The 18,538-nt window shown below is 44.4% G+C and overlaps 5 protein-coding genes across 5 annotated transcripts; all 5 read left to right on the top strand.

Moving 5' to 3' along the window:
* Nucleotides 1–407: 407 nt before the first annotated feature.
* CSUI_007362 (uncharacterized protein) lies at nucleotides 408–6,066 on the top strand. Its single transcript, XM_068067508.1, has 6 exons — nucleotides 408–460; nucleotides 1,838–2,069; nucleotides 2,936–3,003; nucleotides 3,601–3,675; nucleotides 4,035–4,120; nucleotides 4,649–6,066. The coding sequence occupies exons 2-6, from the start codon at nucleotides 1,884–1,886 to the stop codon at nucleotides 4,870–4,872; spliced, it is 639 nt and encodes a 212-aa protein (XP_067920520.1). The 5' UTR covers nucleotides 408–460; nucleotides 1,838–1,883; the 3' UTR covers nucleotides 4,873–6,066.
* A 1,217-nt stretch (nucleotides 6,067–7,283) lies between these two features.
* CSUI_007361 (uncharacterized protein) lies at nucleotides 7,284–8,137 on the top strand (the record flags this gene model as incomplete). The annotated part of the gene is made up of 1 exon (XM_068067507.1): nucleotides 7,284–8,137. A coding segment is annotated over one exon (237 nt), but the record flags the coding sequence as incomplete, so codon positions are not given.
* A 576-nt stretch (nucleotides 8,138–8,713) lies between these two features.
* On the top strand, nucleotides 8,714–11,718 carry CSUI_007360 (uncharacterized protein). Its single transcript, XM_068067506.1, has 3 exons — nucleotides 8,714–9,087; nucleotides 9,818–9,958; nucleotides 10,255–11,718. The coding sequence occupies exons 1-3, from the start codon at nucleotides 8,970–8,972 to the stop codon at nucleotides 11,031–11,033; spliced, it is 1,038 nt and encodes a 345-aa protein (XP_067920518.1). The 5' UTR covers nucleotides 8,714–8,969; the 3' UTR covers nucleotides 11,034–11,718.
* A 2,609-nt stretch (nucleotides 11,719–14,327) lies between these two features.
* Nucleotides 14,328–14,788, top strand: CSUI_007359 (uncharacterized protein; the record flags this gene model as incomplete). The annotated part of the gene is made up of 1 exon (XM_068067505.1): nucleotides 14,328–14,788. A coding segment is annotated over exon 1 (252 nt), but the record flags the coding sequence as incomplete, so codon positions are not given.
* Nucleotides 14,789–15,621: 833 nt separating this feature from the next.
* On the top strand, nucleotides 15,622–16,006 carry CSUI_007358 (glucose dehydrogenase; the record flags this gene model as incomplete). Its single annotated transcript, XM_068067504.1, has 1 exon — nucleotides 15,622–16,006. A coding segment is annotated over exon 1 (303 nt), but the record flags the coding sequence as incomplete, so codon positions are not given.
* Nucleotides 16,007–18,538: the final 2,532 nt, after the last annotated feature.

The raw sequence follows: 18,538 nt of genomic DNA, 5'->3' as shown, positions 1-18,538 counted from the left end.
CACCTGATGTAGAGGCTAGGGTTTACACATGCCTAGACACCTCGGTCTCTCCAGGAAAGCTCAGGCTTCGTCACCATATGGAAGAGTATCACATAGCAGCCTTTCATAAATGTGTCTGCCTACAGGTCTCCGTATATCTTCATCTATCTTTAATCTATCTATCTATCTATAGTTGTCACTCTGTCTTCAATCTATTCAGCCTATCTATCTATCTATCTCTCTATCTCTCTAAGAGGGAATGGAGTGTATACATTCTTTCGTTTTTTCTTTGAGAGGGGAGGGGTGAAGTCGAGCTTCTTTTCTCTTTATGCTTCTTCGATCTTAAGGATGTGACTCTTCTTCTTCTTCGTGTTTTATTCTTTCTTTCTTTCTTTCCTTCTCCTATGCTTCTGCTTCTTCCTCTTCAGGCCGTACTTCTCTTTGGCCTCTTCACTTATCGCCTTGGAAGTATCTTCAAAAAGTATATCACTTTCTTTCTTTCTTTCTCACGCTTCCTTTCTTTCTCTCACTCATTCTCATGTCTTATGTCTTCTTCTTTCTCTTCTTTTTCATTATCTCACTTTGACTGAGAGAGGTGTTGCCTGCATGCATCTCTTTAGGTCTTCTGTAGGCGTCGACAGTTCTTTTCCAGTCTCCAAACCCAGTATCATCTATGGCTCTATCGGCACCGTCATCTTCATATACACACAGTCATATATATACATCTATAGAGAGAGACGTATATATATATATATATATAGATATGTATATACATATGTACATAGTGTATACAGGTGCATGCATGTAGGTGCGTGTATTCTTGAGTATTGAGGAGTTCCAGATGGAGAGTATTTCTTCCATAAGACGATTGCATCTTGTTCTCTCCTCTCTCGCTCTTCTAAGTGTTTTCTTCACAGATCTTTTCACTCCCTAGACAAGCATGCGACACACACCAAACCCCTCTATTCACTTTCTCCCATATACTTACTGTACGGACCTATATATGTACATATATACGTATACGTACTATATACACATATATACACTATACATATATATGGATGTAACCGATCGTATTGATATGCCACATATGTTACGGCAATGCTCCCTAAATATACTGGCAATGCCCCTGTGTAGATCCGTGTGTATATATGTGTATATATATTTATATATCTATGTGTATGTATGGATATGCAGGGGTGGAGGGAGGGAGGAATTTGTCAGCGCGCATCTTACAGCTGCACCTATAGCAGAGGAGAGACCGATACCCATTCAACTTACTTGTCTGTATATATATGTATGTATATTCATATAGATGATAGATATATGCACAGATCAACTCGATGTGGATACTGATACCTCGAGGTTCTATATGTATATATATACATAGCTATTCATCTGTGTGTATATGGATAGAGACAGGTCGAAGTGATATTCTGTCGTTTGTTTCGTCCGCATTGGGTGTACGTACACCCTAGCTGCTAAGAGAATGCATAGCAAGTGAAAGCTTCTTATTTACGTCATTCTCAAACCTCTATCGCATTCAGATATATTCATCGCACTCTTGGTATATTTATACACATACATATATATATATATATATGTGGATAGGTTTACGTAGACACCTATAGATAGAGAAACATCTCCGAATATCGGTGTATCCGTATCTATATATATATATATGTATATACATGTATATATGCATGTATATATCCGTATACATATATATATATATATGTATATATAAGTTGATATGTATGTCTATAGAATGGGTGGGGTGTGAGCATCTTCGTGGATCAGAGGGAGGTGAGATTTGCTGGGATGAAATCGTGTGTATCTGCTGTATGTACACCTGCAGGCGCAGCGCGAGAAGAAGAGCCTTGAGAGCTCTCTCTGCCTCTGCGATGGTAAGAGGAGAGGAAGAAAATGAAGAAGGAGAAAAGCGGAATTATCTGCCTGAGGTGCTTGAGAGAGGTTCTGGCCTGCTGGTAGAAGAAGATGAAGAGGATGAAGATGACGAAGAAAGCGAAGAGGAGGAGGAGTCAGACGTTGAGGCCTATCCTGTCTTCTCTTCCGCCGTCGCTTCTGAGGTCTGTCCAAAAAGCCGGCACCTACATATCACACCGCGTCATTCACACATAGACATCTAGATGTGCATATGTATTTCTATAGACATACCGCATCTCTCTCTCTCTCTCTCTCGCCCTTCATGCATAAGTATCTACCTTTAATCTCTCTCCAATCTATCTATCTTCAATCTATCTATCCATCTACTCGGTGTATGTCTGACTATGTATGAATCCTTGACTATGATTAGGTATGTAGGAATATGTATGCGTGCGTGTCTATGTATGCATATGTATGTGGGAATGCCTTTCTATGAACCCCTCTGAAGAGAAGGAGTCGTTTTAGTAGCATGGAGGGATGGCTAGCAGACTATGCTCCGTTCAGGTCACGCCAAGTGTTTCTTATCTCTATATGTTTGCCTGTCTTAAGAAGAAGATTATGATGATTCGAAAGATTCTTCTTCTTCTAGCTCTTCTTCTTCTTCTTTGGTCCCTATGTGTAGGCTAAACAAAAGGGTTCAACAATACTAGTATTTCATCCGCTCTCTCGTTCATAGAGAATAGCTTCTCAAGCAGTACACTAAGGAATGAGAGCTCATGAGAAGAATGAAAGACAAACAGAAAGAAAGAGATAAGAAAGAAAGACATAAAGAACGAATGGAAGAAAGAAAGAGAGAGAGGCCGTGCTGTCTCTATGGCGATGTGCAGGAAGGGTAATAGTAGTGGTAGTAGGGGTGGTAGGTGTACTAGGGGGAGAAGAAGGCATCTTGAACCCTCACGGATGGAGGTGCCATCTATCCACTCCTTTCTTGCAAGCTTTTCTTCTTTCTGTTCTTCTTTTCTGTAGCCTCCCTCTTCACTTCTTCTTCTTTCTTGTCTTTTCTCTTCAGCCTCCTCAAGTTCGAGTGCATGCGCCTCATCACCACCATTACCACGGTGATGGCGAGGGATATCGCAGGTTAGCTCGCTAGCTAGCTAGACACGTGTCTTCTTTTACGGGATCTTCGACAAGAGATTTGTCCGAATGAGACATCACAAGATCGTATTGTGGCTGATTGAAGAAAATAGAAAGAGAGACGGGAAAGAGAAGGAAAGAAATGAGGAACAGAGAGATACGAAGGAAGAAAAGAGAAAAAGGCAATTTTTCTCTAGCTAGTCTTTTTCGATGTCTTAGGAGGGTTCATATATATTCATTCTTGTCCTTGTCTCTCGTAGACTGTCAGCGTAGAACATTCCTAGACTTGTCTGTTCATCCTGTTGAGAGTTTCTTTCTTTCTCTGCTTATCACCGTTCCGTATAGCTCCTCGGGTGTATATACACCGTGCAACAGGTGTGTAGATAGACGCTGTGATGGTAGAAAGAGACCAAAAGAGATATGTAGAAAAGTAGACACCGTGTGTCTACTTCTCTCTTCTCGTTACTGGCCTCCCCTCTCATCTTTTTTCTTTCTCTTTTTCTTCGCTTTACTCTGTCTATTATCTTTCTTTGTCTTATTCTCATCCTATCTATCTCGCCATGTGCCTGTCTCTGCATGTGCTTCTTCTTTTGTCTGTAGACTCTCTGATAATACTTCTTTTTCTTCTTCGTCTTTCTTCTTCTTCCCTTCCTCTTCTTCTTCACCTCCTACAGGGTGAGGAACATGTCTACACACGCACATCCCTTCCCTATCTCACTTCTTTCTTTCTTTCTTATCTCTTTCTTTCTTTCTTCCTTATTTCTTTCTTTCTTTCTTTCTTTCTTTCTTCTGCTTTTGCGTGCAAGAGGAACAAGAAGAGATCTCTTCATGAAAGTGCTCATGCCGTGGTGGAGAGCTCATAAAATTGCTCGTGTAGAAATGCAGCTGTAGACCTCTTTCTTGTTTCTCCTGTCCGTTCCTTCTTTCTTCATTGTCTCCAGGTCATGGCTTTTCTTCTTCTTCTTTTTCTCGAAACTTCTTCTTTCTTATCCGTTTTTCTTTCTCACTCTTTCTTTCAATCTTGTTTCATTTAGGTGTCGTTCTTCGTCTCTCCCGGAAGGAAGCCCAGGATCGTCTTTACATCGTAGACAGAAAGACACACAAAGACACCAAGAGGAAGGTCAGTCAGTAGATGCATAAACTTGTTGTTTATCTTCATCTATCTTTAATCTGTCCATTCATCTTTAATCTATTCACCTATCTTAAATCTACCTCTATCTATCTATCTTTAGTCTGTCTATCTATGTGTCTTTTCTTTTTGCTTTCTTCGTTCAACGTCCTTCTTCTTGATCTTTTTCTTCCCTTCCTGTCGTGGTAGGAGTTGGGGAAGGTCGCATCTTCCGTAGAATCTCTCTCTCTCTCTCTCTGTGTGAGGAGGGGATTTCGTCGAATCTTTACCTACATAACCTACGTGTTCTATCCATCTACATGCGGCGTAGACTTCTCTATAGACGGAGAAAACTCCGGAAATCCCTAGCGCTCGCTCCATGAGGAAATCCTTGCGCAAGAGAACCAGCGAAACTAGCACCCCAGCTACCTAGAAGAAGAAGAGGAGAGAGATAAGAAGAAGGAGAAGATTGATGAGATAGAAGAAAGACTGCTTAGAGGGAGTATGCGTTGTTTCTTTTCTTCTTTTGCTCTTCTCCAGGTGTATGCCGAGTGTCTATGAAGATGCCTCATGAAAACTCCGTCTTCTTCTCCTCATCTTCTTCTTCTTCTTCAAGCTGTGGGGGTGGACGTGGCGGAGGGGGTGTATATCAACCTCCTTCTCTCTCTTTCTCTTCGCCTTCTTCTGCTGGACCTGCTTCTTCTTCTTTATCTCATTCTCTCAAAAAGGAAGAAGAAACGGGGAGAAGCCAGCGAAGAGAGTGAAAAAGGGGAAGAAAAGAAAAGGAAAGATTTCGTGTGGATCATGTGGTTGCTTAGAAATCCATATGTAGATTTATAGTCGAGAGAGTAGGACATCTCCATAGAGGGGGGGGAGAGGAGAAGCTCTCTCTTTTTCTTCTTAGATGGATGACTGACTGGCCCTTCTTTTTTTCTTCCTTTCTTCTCCTTTTCTTTTTCTTCTTTTCATGGTCTTAGATTCTTCTTTTCTTTTCCTGTCGACGTGGGAAGGGAAGGTAGAGCGAGATCTAGAAAGATCACATAAAAGAGAGCGGGGGGATGAAGAAGAAGAATACGACTTCTTCTTCTTCTCTCATTCTTTTGCTCTTGTTGTCTATCTTCTTTAGACACCCGTCTTCGAGGTAATAAATAGATAAATGAAAGATAGATAGATAGATGATGAAAGATAGATAGATAGATGATCGAACATAGATAGATCAAAGACAGATAGCTAAAGATAGATAGAAATAGCTAGCTATTCATAGATGTGTTGGGAAGCCTCTAACGCCGTAGGCCTGCTTCCTTCCTTCTTTTTTGCATGCATGCAGTGCATTTCATCCTCATGTCATCATCTGAGGGATCATCGATCATTTAGGCAGTTTTTCTTTTTAAGGCCTCTTCTCCGTTTATAAGGCGATACGGAAGAGGAAGGCAGGGAGGCATGAGGGAAAACAGAGAAGATCTTCTTTTTCTTCTTCTTTTTCTCTTTCCTTTTCTTCTCTTGTCTCATATATATGGAAGCGTCAGCTAGGTATCAAATGTTCCCTTCTCTTTTGTTCTTTTCTTCTGTCCGGCTTCTCATAGAAAGAGTCAGCCTGTCAGGATAGTAGGAGGAGGGAGTAAAAGAGTCAAAATCGAATGGTGAGACAGGGATAGATAGAGTGATCCCAATAGAAACAGATAGGGGGAAGATAGATAGATAGATAGAGGACAGAGTAAAGAAGAGAGTTCATGTCTTTCGTAATAGGTCTGATAGGAAGAAGAAGAAGATTTGTGGAAGGCATTTGAAAGGTGACGAAAGATATAGGTAATGAAATGAAGAAGATCAAGAGAAAAGAAGTTTGAGGAGAGATCGTGGAGTGACTGTGAAAAAAGACACAGATTTCTTAAGTGCAGCGGTCTCTTCTTCTATCTCTCTTCTTCTTATCTTATCTTTCGCCGTTGTCTTCTATATCTATGTATAAATATATATATTTATATACATAGATAAGGTATATATAGGGGGGGGAGGTTCCTGACGTCAGGTGCATGTTCATGTCCATCAATCTTAGTATTTTGTCGTTTCTTGTCTTTTTACTTTTAAAGAAATCGAACTTTCTTTCAAGTTCACCCAACGCCTTAGAGAGAAGGACAAGAAAGATAGGCTTTCTTCTGCCTGAAAGGTAGTGGATCTTGCTTAGAAAGAAGATCCTGCTAAAAGAAAGAGAAGAGAGAGGAGGCGTTAGTATAAGTGTCATAGGGGCGATACAGTCGCGAATGAATAGAGAGAGAGAACAAGATAGAATAATTGCTTTGAAGAACCGCCAACCGTTCGTTTTGCCTTTCTGTCTGCTTAGCTGCTTTCTTTCAAGATTATGACTATCCGACTTAGTTCCCTGAGAGAGGTGTGTTTCTGTGCATTCCCGAGGGAGTAGTCGAAAGATCGATTTCTGATAGCTCTCTTTGTTCTCCTCAAGGCTTTGAAAGGAAGCTATGCCTTCATGCGTAAAGGCGAAAGGAGGCGAATTTTTTTAAGTTCGTTCCAGGTAGAGGAGAGAAGCCAGCAGAGGGGTTCGTAGGACGCTGCGAGTGAGGAAAGATAGGCAGTTAGAGAAGAAGACAGGAGGAGTTCGAAGGGATCGATCCTTGTATGACGTGAGATAGACACATAGGGGACATGAGTGTCTTGGAGAGAGGTGGAAAAGAAGGAGAAGACATGCGATGTCTTTTGACCAGCAGGGGAGAAGCACGAGAAAGAAAGAAAGAATGTCACAAGCTTGATGGAAAGATACACTCCACAGTTAAACAGTACACGGAGTCTTTCAGGGATGCAAATTTGCGGTAACGTAGAGAGAATTAGAATGAGAGGGGAGCATGCACGGATAAGAGGTACTCACTCATCTTTAACACGTTGTTGAAAAGTGATTAGAGGCGAGGAACAAGAAGGTAGAGCAAGAGAAGGCGGGAAGGAGAAAGAGCATTACGCGAGTGTGAAGAATGTTTCTCAAGAGTCAAGCAGTACGAGGTACACAGTAAGAGGGTCTCTTACCGGGAGCGATATACTCAAGAAGCTCGGAGTTTTCTTAGAGAAGGAGGTCTTACTAAAAGGTCGAAGAAGGGCGCCTGGGGAGGAGACTTGACTGTTTTGACCATCTGATCGTAGCTTAACAGGAGGTGCTGCGTTCTGTATTTCAGAGAAAACTATGAGAATGCACAAGAAGAGGAACCCAACACATTGGGAAAGTGTTTTGCGCTGGGCCTGCTACGACGTCTCTCTACGATTCTCCTTCTCGTTAAAGAGAAGAAACCTGTCGCTGACCCGCATTTCAACTTCCGACTTCCACGGCTAGATGAATTGTTGATCCATGGGGGATGGTCGATCTCACTGGCTGGATTGCGAGATTGTCTCCTTGAAAGGTACCTCAGTGGAATTTAGAAGGACGAGGAGTCCATATCTTACGCTTCGTAGTTCATTTTTGTACAATAAAAGAAGGTGGATGAAGTTAGAGCGAGGTTGGGAAAGCTCTCTTCATTCATTCCAATAGTAAAGGAACGGTCGGTGGGTGGTGAAAGCAGTCTCACAGAAGGAAGTCTAGACACTAGAGGACGTGCTACCAGAGTAGAGAGGTTTCGTCTCTGTCGTGTGATGTTTCTTTTTTTTCATAAGAATCTTTTAGCCAGCTGAACACTCGATAGGTTGTTCTCTCGAGTGAGGGCGTTAGGGGAACTGTCAGATCATACAGATCATCGGCATCAGGGAGTTTGCGACAAAGAAAGAGCTCAACTGTTGATGAGAAGGAAAGACGCGCTGACCATCTTTTCGTGAAGATTTCGAGAAGTTGTCCTGACAGAGAATGGGAGCTGCGGAGTATCAACCTTTATGTTCTTCCATCGACCAAGACCGACTAGACACATAGCGATTGCACGGGCACCTCTCTCTGCTGTTCTGCTAAGTCAGCCGTACCGATCCATCAGTCACCGGGATAGGAAAATGAGACGCCAAGAAGCTTTTCTATGTGATACAGAAAGGAAAGGAGAAGAAAAAACAGACCTCTGTCGGGAAGATTGCGATAAGTAAGCATGCGGAGATAGATCGGTAGCAGTAGTTGTCACCGGTTTACGGTACTATGGTACTCAATGTCTGAGATGCCTATACAAAAGCAACTCTAGTTCGTCGCGTCATGATGACGGAGACGTAGAGAACTCAGCTAACTCTTCCCGAGTGAAGTCCTTTTGTGATACCTCTATTTTTTGCTCTCACTACTACATCGTTCCGTCTTCACTGGTACTCAGAAAGGCGAGGTAAGTAAGCCGCCGCGTTCTTTCCCTTTATCGTCCATTCAACCTCTCAGACGCACTGACTGGAGAGAAAATGAGCAAGGCATAAGTGCCTTTCCTACCTTCTCTTAGAAGAAACAGACACCAATCCTATTAGGACACGAGGAGGGAGAAAGGCAGGTCGGGCTGCTGCCTCGGATCGTCATCGTGGTCGAATACTCACTCGCTCTGTTGCAAAACTCACTAGCTTGATCGGGACATCGAACGCACGCAAGAAAAGTTGTCTGTCCAGCAGAAGCCTTCTTTTTAGGAAGAGTGTTCTTTAGTCCGCAACGTTTTGGGAGAGAAGGAGCTCTCTCTCTCCACTGTCCTGGTTCGGTTTCTGTGTCTTCTATCTTGCGAAGAGGTAGAACGCCAGCCTGAACGAAAGAGGAGAGGCGTCTTCTGGGGGTTGTCTTTTTGTGCATAGGAAGGACATTCGTGTTGGCGATGTTGTTCACGGTGATCATGGGAGAGAATACGGCTTTGCATCTTCTCCGTTCTTTCTCCATCTACTGACAGCCTTCTATTTTCACGAAGAAATCCAGGATCGTCACTTCCTAGATATGGCATCAATGGAAAGTTCCGCCGGGCGGATGTGTTCTCTCTTCGTCTTCTTTTTTTTGGTTTTCCTAAGTCATTTTTCCAGTGGCTCAGTGCATGCTGCTTCCCCTGAATCTCCAAGTGCGTGCCTCCTAGGCTTGACAGTCCATGGAAATCCGTTCACCATGTGGATGAGATCTTCTTGGTCCTTCTCTTCTCAGTCTAACTCAGCTTTCTAACTTTCCTTGACGTTCACCTGTCTCATAGACAGTGAGAGTAGTTCATTTGTATGTTTTGCATACTCTAGTGCTCGCGGGGTGACTCTCCGTCTTGCAGTTCGGGAATGTGATGTTTCACAACTACTGCCTTGACGCAACTTCCGGTTAAGACCGGGGAGGTCTCTTTCTCTCTTCTTTTTAGTACCTCACCTACGGAAAAGCCCTGCAACACCGTCGATTCCCTTCTTCGTTCACTTGAGAGGCCCGAAAATGGCGTTTCCGTAAATGCACTTCTTCGGGATTCACGGGGCGGGGGAGTCGCAGGAGTTCAAAAGCAAAGAAACCAGCTAGTCGGCTTACGTGTGTCGCTTGACAATTGTAGGGGAGGTTTTCGGAGATTTGAGACAGAAAGATATACCTGTCTACATGAGTGCGTGTCCGTGTATAGTCTGGCCCACTATGTACGGCAAGAATTATTGAAAAAGCAAAGATCATGTTATTCTCCACCTACTACGAGTATCATCTGTGTAGGACAGAGATGGAAGTCTTTTCCGCCTAACAATACCGTTGAAGCTACTATCGTTCTAGAGTTCTGTGTGTGATCTACTCCGACTCGCATATCGCTCTTATTCGCGCTGTTCTTTCTCCTGTAGGGCCGCCATCCACACAAACACAAGTTCCATCTGCAAGTGCGGGCGATTCTCCGTCAACGACTCCCCTTCCGAAAGATTCCTCCTCTGGAGAACCTTCTTCTGTTGCGCCGCTCGTCGCTCCAAAGCCTAAGCGCCAGAGAAGTAAGCAAACTCGATCAGGGAAAGTCTTATCTATCGAAGAAACAGACCTTTTTTGTCTTTTCTTCCACAACTTCTCTCACGATGGAACCTGAGGATGTCTGTCTCTTCATCCCAAGACCTTCTCTGCTTTCTATGCCCCGGACCGCTCGCGTCTCTTACCTGTCCGACAGAGATTGGTGTCGTATGAAGTCTCACTGGTTTTTAATCATTCCTAGGATTTCAACGTGATGTTCTCAATTAGCTTGATAGGGTCTCTCTTCACCTCGAATGAAAAATGGTGTTTGCTGTTCTTGCAGCGCCCCGTCCGCCTCCACCGCCTGTACCTCCAGAGGATAGTATTGTGTTGAATCCATCTCATTTCGGAATCTACATTCATCCGGCTGGTCATCCTATTCAGTTTGCAGAAGAATCTATGGACGGACCTCCCGCGGGGAATGAAACTCAAGATAGTCGGCCTGCCTCTCTACCTTCCCCTGATATAGCACCACCCCCACCTCCGACAGAGCCGGCGTCACCGGCTACAGCTTTAGCACCTCATATCCTTCCAAGACCTGCTCCAGCAGGCATAGTTAGCTTTCCTGGGGACACATCCTCTGAGGGCAAAGTAGAGGTAAATGAACAGTCTCTTGGTGGAGAGGCTAGTGGGGAGGATTCCTTGTTGCTATCTAGTCAAGAAAAGCAACTTGGCACGAAAGATGATGAGACTGCTACAGGCACAGTCGTAGAGAGATACGATAATAGCGAGACAAAGGAAAGAAACAGAGATGAAATTGGAGATGATATCTTGATTGATGATCCTATATACGGAGATGAGAAGATGTACAATGCAGCGGGAGAATTGATCGCTATTGGAGATCAACCTGTCAGTAGCGAAAGTCTTCAAGAAGGAACGAGTCCAAGTGGAGATGAAGAGGCAGGCCCCATGGCGCCACGACCAATGCATGCACCACCGTTAAATGCACTAAACGGCATCGTGAAAATCGGATTTGCACACTTAAACCTCTCTGAGTCGCCGCGAGATTTACGAGGCAGCAGTCGACATTCTAAAACAACGATAGAGATAGTCGAGCAGTGATGAGATTCTCGGGGAAGGAAGAGACAGGAAGAAGTCTTCTTTACAAGAGAGAAGGAAGAACAAAACAAGGCATGAGAGGATCTTAAGAAGAAATCATATGTGTATCTATTTATTTCTATATCGCACGAGGTTCTAGCTCATCAAGCACTAGGGTGTGATTCCTCAATCATACCTACACCGTCACACATACGTAGTCATCTCGCCGCGTTGCACTCGGCACTACAGAGAGTAGAACTGTATATCATCGCCGTTTTCTAAAATCGTCTTGCTCAGACAACCTAAGCCGATTAGTAGCCTTATAGGTAAAGATTGTCTTGTGAGGGAAATTCAGGTCGAAGAGAGAAACACCACGACCGGGAGCGGGCACTCCTCCTTGTCAGAAGCTGCTTGTCGGGGGGTGGTTCTCTCGAAATGGGTTGTCAGGGAGAATCTCTTTTGTTTGGCTCGATTCCGTCGCTTCCATTTCTCTTGTCTTTGTTGGGTTCATCCGTCTCGAATCGAAATAGTGGCTATTTCGCACCCGGTCTTAGAAGATGCCTGTCTTCTACGTGCGTATCATTACAACCCGTCTCCCAGGTATGAGGTTTGAAGGTGCATTGCGCTGTCCTTCTTTTTGTTCTTGGCCGTGGATTGTTGGCGTGGTCTGTCATCTCCATTTATCTTGTTCGAACCTTTAAACTCTACGTTACACCCCTCGAGAGTGGTATCCCTTCGGTAGTCTCTACTGCCAGAGGGAACTGATCTAACCGGTCAGTGGCTCAGGGGAGGGCCGGTGCAGTGCAGACACCGCAGAGACGATGGAAATATTTTCCAAGCTCGACAAAAGTGCTGCTGGCTTGCCACTGAAAGGCCGTTCTCACCCTCGCCATTTCCAAGCCGTCTTAAGGAAGAAGACACCCACAGGGAGCCTCTCTCACCTCCACTGGGCCTCTACAATGTTGTTGAGCGGGCTATCCTTATATCGGCAGTTCGTGAGTGTACAGGGGACATAAACCCAGAAACTTTGAGACGTCAGTTCTGGAGCTCGGTCGTATTGCTGTTCTCTGTCTAGGAGGGTTAGAAGGAGGGACCGGCAAACGTGATACGGCCTGAGGCAATGCCACGTCTGAATCCGAAACATGTCTTACACTTGGGCAGCTCTTCTGGCGGCCGGTCTTCTTGCATTAAGATCTGACGATGAGGTTGTTGATGCCCTTTTCGGCAACAATGGCACTTCTCGAGAAATTGCCGATGCGGCGTTCCGCTCGAGCCGCCGCGAAAAGTCTCATCATCTCCAGTTCTCTAAGTTGAATGGCGATCGGTCACAACAGGAACTGTCTTACCGTTTTCGATCGAGAACGTCGGCTCACTTTTCCTAGGTGCATTAGCTCATCACACCCTTCTCCCGCTACACTCACACGGAGTGTTGAGAGACCTTTGTTTTATAGTAGCGAGAATTATTTTCACTTGTCCTCCGCTTCTCAAGAGTGTTCAGATAGCTGACGCTGTTGCATTCAGTAGTACACGAGAGAGTCCTACACGGCAACACATCAGTGTACGGCTGGAAGCTGGGCCCGTACATCATAGGTCGGGCCAAAAGAAAACTGGATGTCCAACAATCCACACGACTGCCGTAGTTTTCCGGAGATGCTGTCGGCCGCAGAAGCCATTCACCCTCACGCTGGAGAATAAATCAGACTTCGGTAGGCTATAATAGAGATACACAGCACGAGACTGGAAAAAAACGGCATGAAAACAAGGGTGAGGTGGAAGACGTTAGGACAGTGTGAAAGTTTAGCAAGATCACTGCTAAGATCAAGGGTAAAATTGATATGCTTGGTAAAGTTATGACTGCCTAGGAACAACAAGATCTGCCCTTTCGTCAAAGGAGTAGAGCAGACGCAACACCATTTCATAACAAGCTCTTCGAAGCCATCCGTTTTCCTGCGTCATCTTCATATCAGTTCGACCCGTGTTTATCCTGAGTTCACACAGAGCAAAGATATCTCCAAAACATCCACCTCTAACGTCTTCATTGCCGACAACAGCAGGCGACGCGGTGTTCCCCGTGGGATGACTAAAGAGAGATGGCCGATCGTCTTGATGGAACTGATCGCTGCAAGTTAAGGAGTTGAGTTCTTTGCTTTTATCCTGCTATGTCTCCGTCTCTCACACGATCCTCTCATTCCCCGGGTGCTTAGACGTTTCAAGTTGATGAGCAGGGTCACGCTCAACACTTCCGCATGGCTTCGCGACTAGCAGGCAGATCATCCCGCCGCGGTGTCGTTCACCCAACTGGACGGGAGCTCTCAAGTCCGATACCATCAGGAAGAATCGACGACAAAGAGAGCATGCAATCCACTTTTTGAACTGAGAAAGCCATGGAAGACATAGTCCTTTATGCCTTCGGATTGATACTTCTCAGAAAGTGTTCGTTGTTCATGAGAACCCCCGACACCCCGACCCTCTCTGCCTCGGTTTGATCGGACACAGGTGAAGCTCCATCTACCTACATACATTTTCTGACTCGGATGAGGTTTCTTGAAAGAACTGTGTGATAGTTGCTTTGATTTCTCTAATGCCTATCATTGTTTTCAACCGCAAACACGGCAATAGTTCGCGATTCTCGGTGATCGCTCTCGTTCTCTTGATGATCCTTCGGTTGCCCTGGGGTGGGTGATCGGCCGATCGTGATGGTCTCCTTCCGAGCTGCGCAGAGACAAGCGCACGCAGAGAGCGTTCTGTTTTCAGATTGGCAAGAGCTAGATCTCTTCTTCTGACGGACGAAACAGATTTTGAGTTTCTTTTCCCGTCAATTGCATCTAGGTTTGCCAAGACGTTGCTTTTTCTCTTGGCGAGAGATAGCTCCTCACCTTTCTTTTTCTCCAGCCATTCCCGAGAATTTCTTTTGGCCGGGTTCTCGGCTCCTCCCGAATCCAACTAAGGTGGAATCGGGACTGGCCGTTGTCGTGTTGACCTCTGCCAAGCAAATCTTCAGCAATCTTCCTATCTTGTCGTCCCTAGGAGACACGGGGACACTCACCGAGAAATCCTTCATTCTTTGACTTCGTGCATTCTGTCTCCGGCTTGTCTATTAGGTTTGACAGTTTCGAAGAATGGCCGTGAAAACTCTTATCTTGTACTTTCGTCTGGAGTGTTTTTTGAGGCCCAAGTAGTGGCAGATCGGCTTTAGAGAGATTCCGCCCCCGTTCCTCTATCCTTTGCAGGAAAGACTTCTTCGATTCTGAATGGTCACTGAAGGCAGAGAAGACAAAAGTGGGATAGACGAGTTGAGAAACTCAAGAGCGGAAGTGAAGAGAATCTATTCTGGCTATCCTATGATCCAACGACGATCTACCTTTTACTCCTCTAGGTGAAGAGACAGTAAGAACCTTTGCTTTGTTTTCCTTTTCAAAGGTGTTTTCCACATTCCTTCTTTCTATCTTTCTTGGGGACTTCTCGGCCCTTATTCACTCTCGTCTTGACCTACTCCTTCATTCTATGGCGACAAACTGATCTCAAGGATGTCTCAGGATCAAGAGGAAGAGAAACCTCGCCAGGTGAAGGCCCCTTCCAATGGCGAGGAGGAGAAGGACGGAGAGAAAGCTTTTGACGAGGATGATGGCGATGAAACGCGATTTTCTCCATGTGTGGAAACATCAGAAGAAGTCTATCACTCACTCCGGGGAACACCAAACTCCACTGACACGATCGAAGAAGTTCAAGAGTTGGCTCAGAACTTCACGACTCCTCGATCCATAGAAGAAATTTTCAAGAGAATCGATGAACTTCAAACTACCAGAGTGTTCAGACAAGACGGGGAGATCGCTCTAAACCGTCATGGGGCATCTCACATCAGGAGTAGGACAAAAGCAGAGAACCATGCGAAGAAGGGAAGAGCCACCCGATATAGAGGGAATGACCCGTGTGAGGGGAACGAACTTTCACATGATCAGATTTTAGATGAAGAGAATTCAATAGTAGTGGAAGAAGAAGCGGAAGAAGAAGTTTCTTCTCTTCTGTCGGAGGATGATTCCTGTTCGGGCTTTCCTGTCCTGCTCAAGTATCAACGAGATTATTCGTCTTCTTCTTCGAAGTTGTATCTCTCTTCATCCCCTCGGTTCCAAGGAGAAGTCAGTGAAACGAAGAAAAGGAGTATCTCTTCTTCTACTTCTTCTGCTCCTCCCTTCTCACACACCTTTCATCATGACGTCCAAGGGGGGGGGATAGCGCCAGGGACGCAGTCTACACACAAGACGTGCTCTACTCAGTTGAAGAGGAAACAGGACCCTCTTCACATTTCTAGCTCTTCCATAAGATCCCTTTCTCTCTTGATTCTTCTCTTATCCTTGGGAGTAGGAAGTTATCTCTTTCTCTCTACCACAACTCATCCTCTTTCTTCTTCTTCTTCTTTTACTCCGACTATCTTATCGCTTTCTTCTTCTCTTTCGAAATCCCTACAAGCTGTCGCCGTTCGACCCTTCTCCACACTCAATCAGACCTTGAGGTGTATGTACACCTGGCTCACACTCTATCTCTTCCATCTTCCACATCATCTTTATACCTTCTATGTCACACATTACGACCCTTCACCTCTTCGTTCGTTTAGTATAGCATGCTTTGAGGAAGATCTTTCTTCTCCTTTAAAGACATTTCATCCTCCAAACTTCTTCCATTCCTTCCTTCTCCAGATGATCGGATATCTCACAACTCTCCGCCATGCCTTCGCGTGGCCACCGGGAAAGTCGCTTCTCCCTACATGTGAAACACCTTTACTTCCTAGTTACGATTTTATCATAGTAGGCAGCGGATCAGCTGGAGCTGTCCTTGCGGGGAGACTGTCTTCTTCTGCATATTCACGTCTTTCTTCTGGCGAACGGAAGCATCCTACAGTCTTGTTAATTGAAGCGGGGAGTCTACCCGATCTCCGCGTTATCTCGCCGCATGTTATACCCCTCATGACCCTCGAGAATCAGAGGTCGGATATAGACTGGCAGTACACGACAAATTCCCAGCTCCATGCATGCAAGGTAATTCTCTACTCTCCAGGATTGGATGTGTCTAGATACGGGGGGCTGTAGGTAGCAAGACAGATGTTGACATGTGTATATGTCTGTCGGTAGATGGAGGTATCTTGCCATCGAGTAGAGCCATCTATCTGAAGACCTGAGTGAGCGGTGATTCGGAAGGGCGCCTATATCTACTTTTCTCTACAAGCTAGAGATACATACACATGTGTATGTGTTTCTATATCTGTATATGTATACACACATATGTATGTATATATATATATATGTTTCTATGCTTGTATCCACACATGTAAACTTCCTCCCATGTGCATGCTAGTCAGGTCTTTGTGAGCCTCGCATCATGACGCTTCCCCCCCGCTTATGGTGAACAGAAGAGTTTCTCCTTCTCTGTTTCTGTTTCTCTTGTAGACTGCCATCTGACCCATGCATGCTGACATATATATATATATAGACATATATACCTATATACATATAGCTACCTAGAACGCTCCACCTGTGCGACATAGACACGTTTTCTCTTTGTCTCTATCTCTCTTTTCATTTCTCTCACTCCCTCTTTCCTTCTCTGTCTCTATCTCTCTTTCTCGCCTTCTTTTTCTTTCTCCCTATGTATCTCTTCTTCTTGTTCTTCTCACATCAACTCCAGGTCCACCCCTAAGCTGACCTAGCCTACCCTCCTCCTCACGTCGCACCCTCAACTCTTCATAGATTTTCCCCGTCTTCTCCTCCACCCTCACTAGTGGGATGCCTACGTATCTCCTGTCACAGCTGCATAGGTAGGTAGATAGATAGAGAGATAGATAGATAGGTAGATCAATAGATAGAGAGAAAGCATGACTTCTTCTCTCACTCTTCCTTTTCCTTCTTTCGTTCTTCTCTGTACCTTGTGCATATCCTATTTTCTTAGGGACTGCCGCGTAGTGTTTCTTTTTGGCCTCGAGGAAAGGTCGGAGGAGGCTCGGGATTTCTCAATTACATGCTTTATGTGCGAGGACATCCAGACGATTACAATTCATGGGCTGCATGCGTTCAAGATTCTTCATGGAGATATTCCAACCTTCTTCCTTATTTCAAGAGACTTGAAAGAGTGACCTTTCCTCTTGGCAAGTACAATCGATCATACAGGTATCGCGGAAGATAGAGAGAGATACAGATCTATATAGGGCAATAGATAGATAGATAGATGGGTCATGGCATTGAAAGTAGATATATAATAGATAGATTAGAGATAGACAGGTGAATGGATCGATGGATTGGACGTAGTTAGATAGGTAGATAGGAAGATATTCATGTATCTCTCTCTCTCTATAGATATAGACAGGGGAAGGGCATGTGAGTTAGTAGAGATGTCTCAGTCCTCTAGATACAACTCCTCTATCTATACACACACAATATACCCACTTTAGATACGTATATATATATATATATGTATACATTCTCTTTATATACAGGTATCTATACCGGTATATATATATATATATAGAGAGAGAGAGAGAGAGAGGGAGATGTATACGGATATACACATCCATTCACAGATGTACCTGTCGTCTATAGGATTGTCTCTATACATCAGTGTGTCTTCATAGACATTTCACGTCATATCTCTCTATCTACCTATTTCATTTTCTTCTTCTTCTTCTTGTTGATTGCTTCTATTGCATGCGACCCTTCTTCTTCTTCTTCTTCGGTTTTAGTCTCCGTATAAAAGACGAGATATTTCAGTGGGGCGTTGCTTTTCCTTCCTTTAGGATAGCCGAGCTCTTCATTCTCTTGCTAGAGATCTCTTTGTTTGCACAAGATAGGAATCTCTGCGACTCGGTAGAGAGTGGTCGTCTATACTTTATACATACGTACTTACATATATACATACATATAGATCTATATACCTCCGAGGCGATGACGTCCCTGTGTCTATAGAGATCAAGACGTAGGGGTATTTGCATCCTGTGAATCAGATCAGGCACGTTTCTTAAGAGCAAAACACCCTTGGAGAACCTCCATACATCTCCTCAGGACTTGAAGACACACTCATATATATACATACGTGTATATACATAACTGCATCTCTCTCCATATATATATGTAGAGAGAAAGAAAGAAAGGCGGAGAGACAGAGAGATATGTAGATATATGTATATGCTATCTATCTATCTATTTATATTTCTGTCTTATCCTCCCGCGCACTATGACTAGATATAGGAGTAGGGGTGCCCGGTGTGTGTGGAAGATTCCTCCTACATGAAAAGGAGGTTAACGACGACTTGAACGTGTAAGTCTATTGATGTCTCTGTCTCTATCTCTCTAACTATATCTATGCTATCTTAAGCTCCCCTCCTGTTTTATCTTATGTAGAGGTGAAAACATACATCTCGAGGCCTAGATGTATTTCTCCACACGTTACATCTCTCTCAAGAAATGCCTCGACACTTTCTGTCTATTCGTCTTGATCTTTTCCCCCCTTCGTCATGAACGATGTCTCTCTCTTCTCCTGACCTT

This window comes from Cystoisospora suis, assembly GCF_002600585.1.
Source record: "Cystoisospora suis strain Wien I chromosome Unknown contig_3877, whole genome shotgun sequence".
Taxonomy (NCBI): domain Eukaryota; phylum Apicomplexa; class Conoidasida; order Eucoccidiorida; family Sarcocystidae; genus Cystoisospora; species Cystoisospora suis.
Note: the sequence above shows the minus strand (reverse complement) of the source record. Positions and strands in the feature narration are given on the sequence as shown.